Below are 10,245 nucleotides of genomic sequence, written 5' to 3' on the forward strand. Positions count from 1 at the left end.
TCTGCTACATGGCTGCAGGTGAGGATGAGATACTTGAGACCCTATGTTTAATAAGAAGTGGGGACAAGAGATCTGTTGAGAGGACTAGCACTTTTTTACTTGCACACAGATCTTCTTGGTGTAGACCAAAGGGAAGTTACAGGAATGTGCAGGAAATGAAGTGTTATTGAAGTAGTAATTAAGGATATTGTGGCTGGCCAGTGACACTACAGCTAAGGTATTAGTTGGCAGTAGTTTATCAATAATGAGGAAAAATGCCTTGATTATTTTATATAAATAATGTAGCTGTTACTTTAGTTTTTTTTCTCTCAAGTCTTAGTTGGAAAACTTCATTTGTGTTTATACATTTCCAGCTTGAAGACTGTAAGACCACTGACAAGTGTTAATTGCTTTAAAAGAGAAATATTTTCAAAAGCAACTCGTTTTCAAGCAAATGAGATGACTTAGCAAGTACTTAGACAGGGCATGAGGCCTGGAGTTCTGCTCCCACCATGGGAAAAAGCCGGACATACAAACAATCTCACAGAAAACGTCAAAGTGGGGTTGGAGAGATGGCTCAGCAGTTTAGGGCACTTACTACTATTACAGAAGACCCAGGTTCAGTTCCTAGCACCCATGTGGCTGTTCACAGCTGTCACGGAACTCCAGTTCCAAGGACTCTGATGCATTGTGAACATACACGCATACAGACAACACTTACAAAAAAAAAAAAGCCATTCATTGTAGTGCATGAATGAAATCAGTGCTTTCAGGGGTTCTGGGAGGAGTAAAGATTTCTGGGGTTTGCTGGCCAGCCATTCTGTTTGAACTGGCAAACTCTAGGTTTTGTGACAGACTATCTCAAAGATGAATTGAAAAGCTGGAGAGATAGCTCAGCTGGTAAAAGTTTTGGCTCTTGGCACCCACATAAGAGCTGGGTGTGTCACTGCACATTTATAACCCCAGAGCTGAGGGGGCAGAGACACACGGAGCACATTGGCTGGCCAGCCTAACCTAAATGATGAGTTCAGATTCAGTGAGAAATCATGTCTCAAAACATAAGGTAGGTAACAATCAAAGAAGGGAACCATAATTCTTTTGTCCTCACATGTAGGCAAATATACATGTATTTTATATATAGCTATACATGTACATAACTCCTGTATACACATGCTGTTATCCATATACCCCTCCCCCAAATAAAGTGAAAAAACAAAGCTGGAGTGATTGAAGTAAACATCTGGCTTCCGCATGCATGCACACATATAAACACATTCCTCTGCCTACAAATATATGTATATTTACTTAGTTGTGTGTGTGTGTGGGGGGGCTACACATGCATATACTAAAATACATTGTCACCTGTAGGCACACTTGTACATATGAGTGTGTATACACATGCATACTTTGTCTTTACCAAAATGTATGTATGTATGTTTGTATGTTTGTATATATGTATGTATATAGTTACTGTTTCTTAAAAGCATTTATTTGTAGTGTGCATGTGGACATACATATGCACATCCATGGGACACCTGTGGAGGACAGAGGACAACTTGGAGTGAGATCTAACTTTTCACCCCGTCCTGGGGATCAAGTGCATGTTTAGGCTTGGTTGAAAGAGCTTTACACCCTGAGCCATCCCACAGGCCCTGCTTTCCCTTTTATGGTAAATTTTTGTGAGGGAATTAAAACATCTTCTTTTTGTTGCTGTTGTATTTTGTTCATGCTATGAAGTCCATACTGGTCTGGAAATGGAGATCCTCGTGTGCCCTCTGAGTGCTTTGACTATGGTCATACCCACTATGTCTGGCTTTTCAGATATACTTTTCAAAAGCAACATTAATTTTGAACATACATGCTTAATAAAAATTTGAAAATAATATTTGATATTTCAATTTTAAAAGTTACTGATTTGCACAACAGAATACAATTTAAAAGTTTATTTTTATGCCTTTGCCAGTGGAAAGAGCCTTAAGAATTGTATGGACGGCCTGGCAGAGTGCTTGGTTAGCGTTTGTAGTGCCCTTGGGTGTGCTGTCTGTCTCTCTCCTTAAAGCAGATACGGGCTGTAATTACAGAAATTTAAAATGGAAACCTGATAAAGAAGCCAGAAATATATAGTGGATAAAAGAAAGCATCTTTAACAAATACTGCTGATTTAATCGGATGTTGGTGTGTAGCAGAATATAAGTAGATCCATATCTATCACCCTGTTCCAAATTCAAGTCCAAGTGGATCAAAGACCTCAACATAAAACCAGATACAATGAACCTGATAGAAGAGGAAGTAGGGAATAACTTTGAATGCATTGTCACAGGAGACAACTTTCTGAATAGATCATCAGAAGTGCAGGCACCAAGATCCACAATTAATAAATGCGACCTCCTGAAACTGAAAAGCTTTTGTAAGACAAAGGACACTGTCAATAGGACAAAGTGACAGCCCAGAAAATGGGAAAAATTTTTTCACCAACTCACAAAAGACAGAGGGCTAATATCCAAAATATATAAAGATCTCAAGAAACTGGGTATCAACAAACCAAATAATCCAATTGAAAATGGGGTACATATCTAAACAGAGGATTCTCAACAGAGGAATCACAACAGACAAATCTCAAATGGCCGAGAAATACTGAGGTGTTTAACATCCTTACCATCAGGGATATGTAAATCAGAACTACTTTTAACCAGCATGCCTGTAATCCCGGCAGAGGCAGGCAGATCTCTGTGAGTTAGAGGCCAGCCTGGTCTACAAAGTGAGTCCAGGACAGCCAAGGCTACAGAGAAACTCAAGACAGAGTTTGACAAGACAAGACAGAGAAGCTCTGTCTTGGAAAAAACAAACAAATAAGCAAACAAAACTACATTGAGATTCCATCTTACACCTGTCAGAATGGCTAAGATAAAAACATAAGTGACAGCTCAGGCTAATGAAGTTGTGAATCATGGGAAATACCCCCCACCCCCCCCCCACTGCATTTCTCTGTTGTGGGTGGGAGCGCAAACTTGTACAGCCACTTTGGAAATCATTGTGGCAGTTTCTCAGAAAATTGGGAATGGATCTACCTCAAGACCCAGCCATTCTACTCTTGGGTGAATATATATCTAAATGACCCTCCATCTTATCACAAGGACATTTGCTCAATTGTGTCCTTAACCACTTTATTCATAATAGTCAGAAACTGGAAACCACCTAGATGACCCTCAGTCAAAGCCTGGAAAGAAAATGTGGTACATTTACACAATGGAGTAATAGCTATTAAAAACGACGACTTAAAATTCTAGGCAAATGGAGGGAACTAGAAAAATCATTGTGAGTGAGGTAACCCAGTCCCAGAAAGACAGCTATGCAATGTATTCAGTTATAAGTGGACATTAGCTGTATAGGATAATCAAGCTATAGTCTACAGCCTCAGAGAGGTTAATTAACAAGGAGGGCTCAAGGAGGGAGACATGAATCTCCTTGGGAAGGGTAAGTAGAACCTATTTTGTGGGTGGACTGGGCTGATGGGGGTGAAGGCAAGAAGGATGAGGTGGGAGATGGAGAGAGTGCTAGGACAGGAGTGGAATTGAGGGGCACTTAGGGGGCGCGGTAGAAACCTAGTGCCGTGAGAACTCCCTGGAGTCTACGAGGGGGACCCTAGTGAGGACTCCTGGTAATATGGAGCCTGCACTGGCCATGCTCTGTAGGCAGGCAAGGCTTCACTGGAGTGATTGGCACACCACTGCAGCTACAAAACCTTCACTTAGGATTTGCCCTGCCAGCAAGATGTCCTGGGGTAAAGATTGGCAGAACGTGTGGCAGTGACCAACCAATGACTGACATCATGAGCGGGAGCCCACCCTGACACTGCCTGGACGGCAGGAACCCAGAGGCGGGAGAGCCCAGAGACTGAGGAGCCAAATACTAAAAAGAAGACAAATGAAATGATTCCCAGTGATACTCTGCTATACTCATAGACTGGAGCCTAGCATAATTGTCAACATAAACTCTTCACCCAGCAACTGATAGCATAAGCAGAGACCCATAGCCAAACATTTCTGTTTAATATGAATTTTCTTAGGTTTGTGGAAATGAACTAATTTATTTCTTCTTTGTAAGTACATTTGTTCTCTATGTGTGTATATATTTATACACATACTTACTGCTATTATTGTTTCTTTTTTTCTTTAAAGGGTGCTATTTTCTTGGAAGGCATAACTGTTAAAGGTGTAACTCAAGTAACAACTCAACCAAAGTTAGGAGAGGTACAGCAGAAATGTCATCAGTTCTGTGGCTGGGAAGGGTAAGGAATATTTTCAGCTTTAAATAAAATGTATTCGTTATGTGTAAAATGAAAAATATGGCCTTTTAATGCCTACTCTAGCTCCCAAATAATGACACAGAGACCTATTACATTCATTAATAAGATTTAAACATTATAGCTGGGCAGATAATTGATCTATTCTAACTTGACTAGGTTGGCCTGGTCTACCTCCCAGCCACAAGCCCCATTTACCTGCCAACTAGTCTTGCCCTGGCTGTTCCTGCTCCATCTGTGTCCTCATGGCGACCTTTCATGGTGACCGTCTCCTCGACCTTCTTTTCCTCCTCTACTTGGGACCCTCCTCCTGGGATTGCAAGTTCTGCTACAACTTCCCTGCCCAGCTATAGGCCATTCAGCTTTTTACTAGCTAATCAGAGATGATGGAGAACAATTTTTATACAATATAATGTAGGAGATGCTTCAATAGTAATGCAACTGGACTCTGGTCCAACTACAATCAGATCTTTGGGTACAGAAATCGACATTTGAATACACAGTGTACAAATCATCCCTTTTTTGTATAGTAAAGGCTTCTTCCTCTTACAATAATAAACTATATACAATAAAAAAATATGAAAACTAACAAATAAGAATTGCATTCACGATGTCCAGTCCATTTGTATTTGGCAAGTCTTGGACAACATACTTTGTTACCTATCCTATCTTGGTGAGTTCAGAGTTCTGTACCTAAATCATTTTCTATCATAACTTGCATTTATCAACCTAAAATATCTTTTTAGACCTTAAACATTAAAAAAAAAAATCCTAAAAAACTTAAGCTTAGTTGTGAGACCATAACTATTTAGTCTTCAACCCAGCAGAAACCTGAGAAGGATAAATATTACCTGAGTGGGCAGCAAGTGCAAAGCAAGCAGTTTCCAAAGCTATAAAAATGACAGAGAACCTAGCTGCCTGGACAGTTACCTAAGGCTCCTCCGCAACGTTGGGGCATCATCTTTGGCCTTCTGGCTCACTATATGACAGATTTTTCTGTGATGCAGGAATTATGAAGGACTGCCTACCTTGTCTTGGCAAAGTTCATCAGTCGAATTCTCTGTGTTTAGTTTGTCCAGCATGCTGTAGGCAGTTGAGACAAAGTCAAAGTCTCATCCAGTGGCTAGCTTGCCACATTAGAAGCAAACTCCATGTCCATATGGAGGTTCTTCGATGCCCATCATTTTCTTTGAAGTAGAATGGAGGTGCTGCCAGGAACAGACTTATTGTCAGAAAAGCCTTTTATTAAATGCTATTATTTAAATGTCATATTCTGTGGATCTCTGAGGTTTTTGAAGACCATCTATCTGTCTGAATAGGCATATGTTGCTTGTTTCTACCTATTTACTATCTAATTAACTTCAGAAACATCTGCAGGAGAAAAATGTCAAGATAGTGAAAATCTTTTCTTCACCTCTATATGTAGCTCTGGCTTTCCTGAAACTCACTCTGTAGACCAGGCTGGCCTCGAGCTCAGAGATCCATCTGCTTCTGCCTTCCCGAGTGCTGTATTAAAGGCATGCACCGCTATCCCTGGCCTAGAATGGCAATCTTTTTTTAGAACTATTGTGATAGCTGATGCTATTCCATTTGAAATTAATCTCATGATAACATTGTGGTCAACCTATGATCCATTTCAGGTTGGTTTAACACAAAGATTACATTATATGGGCTGTAGCCATGACAGAATAATGTTCTTTCTTTAAGGTCTGGGTTCCCTGGAGCACAGCCTGTTTCCATGGACAAGCAAAATATTAGACTTTTAGAGCAGAAGCCTTATAAAGTAAGCTGGAAAGCAGATGGTACTCGGTAAGTTTGACTACTAAGAAGCAATCACACAAATAACTAATGCTTGAAGAATATTACATTGTTAGGGAAGGTATGTGCTCCTCAGGGTGTGAGTTTCTGACGTGAGCAGCAAAGTAAATGTTTCAGAGATTAGATAGCTTTCATTTTATTGGCATTCTAAGCTGTATCACCAGCCTTAGTCTCTGAGACAGACTTTTACCTTGTAGCCTAGGCTAGCCTCAAACACCCTGAGCCTCCAGCAATCCTCTTGCTTCCCTTCCCCAGTGCTGGGCTGACAGGCATGAGGCCTCGTAGCTGCTTCCTACTGGATGCATGGAAAGAGCATTTGCTCCTTTTCCCTGTCTCCTGAGTACTGGGATTATAGGCATGCGTCAACCATGCTCACATTTGGGGTCTTATTTAATAGTTTAGTTGCCAGTTGTATTTTCCCTTACCCCACTGTTGTTATGTAAACAAATGTATTTCAGTAAAAGCTTGGGGTCAGGGTGTAGTTAGGTGGCACAGTACCTGCCTAGCCTGGGGTGACTAAGCCCTGAGTTCAGTCTTTAGCACTGAATAAAACCTAATCCATTTGGGAGAAGGTGCCTAGAGGGTCAGAAGTTCAAGGTCATCCTTAACTATGTACAGGTTCAAAGCCATTGTGTGGGGTACAAGAGACACTGCCACAACACAAACCAACAAACTAACTGAACTATATGTACAAAGCAGTGGGCCACCTTTGTCTTTTGTGTCATAGTCTGCCAACGCGTGACTAAATACATTCTTTTTAAAAGTCTTTGTGTTTAAAGACAAGACCCTGGCTGGTCTGGGACTTACTATATAGACCAGGCTAGCCTGGAGCTTGTGGCCATTCTCCTACCCAGTTTTCCCAGTTCTAGGTTTACAGATGTGACCCACCACAGATTAGATTTTTTTAGATTGAAAAATTATTTGTTTTTATGTTAAGTTTCTGTTACTGTGATAAAATGCCCATGACCAAAAGCAATTTGGGGAGGAATGTTTTTTATTTTTTTGTAGATCAGTATGAAGGGGAGTGAAGGCGCAAGGAACTCGTTTAGGGCAGGAACCTGGAGGCAAGAACTGAAGCAGAATCTATTGAGACTTCCTGCTCACTGGCTTGCTCAGCCTTCCTTCTTACACCTGCCCAGAGGTGGCTCTGCTCAATCATCTGGGCTCTTCCGCATCAATTACTAAGCAAGAAAATGCCCCACAGGCTTGTGCACAGGCTGATCTGACCAAGGTGTTTTCTCAGTTGTGGTTCCCTCTTAGATAGATCTAGCTTGCACCAAGTGGGCAAAAAACTAACCAGGACATGTGTGTTAGCGTGTGCACTATGGATGTGCAGGACTTTCCAGAGGTTGGAAGTAGTTGTCAGCTCTTTTAGGCCTAGTATTATGAACTGCCATGTGGGTGCTGGGAACTGAACCCAGGTCCTTTACAAAGAGCAGTAGGTTCTTTTAGCTGCTGAACCATTTCTTCAGCTCTTAAAATAGAATGTACTAAATGTGTATTTCAAAGGCAAATAGGCTTGAACTTCCTCAGAAAAATTATGTCTTATTCCTTGATTATAACATGATTATTCAGTGTCTGGTTTATGTTACATGTGCTGATGTAAGTATTTAGTGACCCTTGAGCATCCTTTTTTAGGAGTAGCTGTTACATGAAGAAAATCATTATAATATGTTCCCACAGATTCTGTAATCGTTTTGCACAGAGCAGCACAATTACCCTAGGTAGTTAGTAGTTTGCTTAGATACTGGAATAGGTATTTTATCAATATGCTTGATGTTTATTCTAGTGACTGGAGCTAAATGTTCAGACAAGAATGATATGGATGAGGTAATGAGACTCTAGAATTGTCTCTTATTTAGTGAATAATATTAAAGTTGTCTTTGGGATAATTTTAAGTTATCTACAAACAATCTTGATCTTTTATCTTATGAGTCAAATTATAGTTAATTGGCCATTATGTACATACTTTTATGTTTGTTTACTTAGCTGTTTTTTAAATTTTTTTTCCTTTCCCCAAGATAGGGTTTCTCTGTATAGCCCTGGCTGTCCTGGAGCTTGCTCTGTAGATCAGGTTGGCTTTAGACTCAGATCTACCTGCCTCTGCCTCCCAAGTGCTGGGATTAAAGGTATGTGCCACCACTGCTCGGCTTTCCCTGGCTCTGTTTTAGTTCTACTTCAGGCAAGATATCAGATCAAATACACATTTCTGCTTAGCCCTAGTTTCTTTGTGGCATTACATTCTGAGGAAAAATAAAATTATTTTTCCATTCAGTTTATCATGAAACTTTTTAGGATAATTCCCAGATAACAATTAAGTATCATTATAGGAGATTTTTATTGAAGGAAAAAATGCGAAGATTTAAATTAAGCAGGCCTGGGTTGGCTCTGACAGACATATTTTTGAGACACACTCTAGTTTCCTAGTTGAGTCTGACTTCTACATTGATACTTTGGTGGTCCCTGTCCTAATGGCCAGGTTAAAGTCAGCAACCTCATCTAGATGGTGGCTAGTGAGTCCTTGAATTAAGGGTGTACCTGGGAATTTGATTAAAGGAGATCTAAAGGAAATCCTTAGTATGATGGTCAGTAAATGTTACTTACCATCATGGCTCACATTTTTTTCTTTTTCTTTTAGGATTGTTTTATTTTTGAAAATTACTTGCATATAAGGAGGCTTATCAAAAATACAAACTCAAGTTCTGATACTAAACCTGGTACAATATTTTGACAGCTAATAGGTAGCTTTACAGAAATGTTTACAAAATAAATATTCTTTACATATATAGGTTGTAAAGAAAGTAAGAATAGCTATCTGAGCAAAATGAGACTCAGGAACATGTGCGTTAGGAAACTGACGACAGGACTGGGCATGTAACTCAGTGGTAGAACACTGTCCAGCATAACAGAGCCATGGGCTTGACCCCAACAACAAAGTAAGTAAGTAAATGTGAGCTCTGTCAGCTCAGGGTACAAGCTTAGAATCTTTCTAATTCATAGTGCAGTAAATCATAAGTCACTGGTAATATACATCTAGCTCTATTCTTATAATTTTTCTAGATACCTCTGAATAACTGCATATTCATCGGTGATATTGATCATAAACTAATGATAAAACTGTATGATCTTTAGAGTAAAAGGTAGAATACCTCTAGAATTTAGCAAGCAAACATTCAGTCCTTAATTTTGTCTTTCAGTTCTGAATAGAGAAACGTCTTTGAAATAGGCCACAGAGGAAGACAATGCAGCCAGTTCTGATGAGACCTGATAGGCTAGTGTCAGAGGGAGGAGTACCTCCCCTATCAGTGGACTGGGGGACAGGCATGGGAGGAGATGAGGGAGGGGGCTACAGCTGGGATACAAAGTGAGTAAATGGTAATAAATGATAATTTAAAAAAAGACAGTTCCAAAAAACAAAACAAAAAACAACAACAACGAAACCCCAAAAAACTAAAGTGAATGTCAACATTATGGTATTTTTTTTTTCTCTCTGCCTAAACTAAAACCAAGTACTTTCTACTATTTACTTTTAAGTTTAAAATATTTTGAGATAAGGTCTCATGTCGCCCAAGTTGGCCTTGGGCTGTCTACATCCTCTTCCCAGGTGCTGGAATTACGGGTGTATGCCACCACACATAGCACATTCACATACCGTAGTTCCATTATTGGCTCTCTTCTGCGTTTTTATTTCCTTTTCAAAGTAATGGGGAAGTTTGCTAAAGTCAGAGCAGTAGAAAGATCAGGATACTGAAAGAGAGCAGCAGGCGACCCTTGTGGAGGTACTCAGAGGCTTTGCTTTTGAGTTTACACTAAATAATGCAGGATATTTATTGTAATATGTTTATGGTATAGTATGTTAAAGGTGATATCTTAAGTTTCTTATAGATTGGATCTTTTCAGTAAAATATTTCTTGAAAATATTGAGTAAAAATTACAGGAATATGGAGCTATTTAATTTAAAGAAAATGTTCAGTATGTGACAAGTTTTAGAAGGTTGTTATTTGGACAGCCCATTGAGGTCAACATTGTGATGTGTGATAAATTATTTAGATAAACAGTAATATTTTGAGAGAAAGTGAGTTTGAATATTTAAAATAATAATAATAATAATAATAATAATAATAATAATAATAATAATAATAATA

The 10,245-nt window shown here is 39.4% G+C and overlaps 1 protein-coding gene across 3 annotated transcripts in view; it reads left to right on the forward strand.

The window, feature by feature from the left end:
- Window positions 1-10,245, forward strand: part of Rngtt (RNA guanylyltransferase and 5'-phosphatase) — a 205,511-nt gene that overhangs the window by 16,286 nt on the left and 178,980 nt on the right. For all 3 annotated transcript variants that reach the window (XM_055599433.1, XM_055599434.1, XM_055599435.1), the window contains exons 7-8: window positions 4,158-4,267; window positions 5,990-6,091. In XM_055599433.1, coding sequence (XP_055455408.1) covers window positions 4,158-4,267; window positions 5,990-6,091 — 212 coding nt within the window. The remainder of the gene's footprint in view (window positions 1-4,157; window positions 4,268-5,989; window positions 6,092-10,245) is intronic.

Source organism: Psammomys obesus, unplaced genomic scaffold, assembly GCF_907164565.1.
Source record: "Psammomys obesus unplaced genomic scaffold, mPsaObe1.curated_primary_1811, whole genome shotgun sequence".
NCBI lineage: Eukaryota > Metazoa > Chordata > Mammalia > Rodentia > Muridae > Psammomys > Psammomys obesus.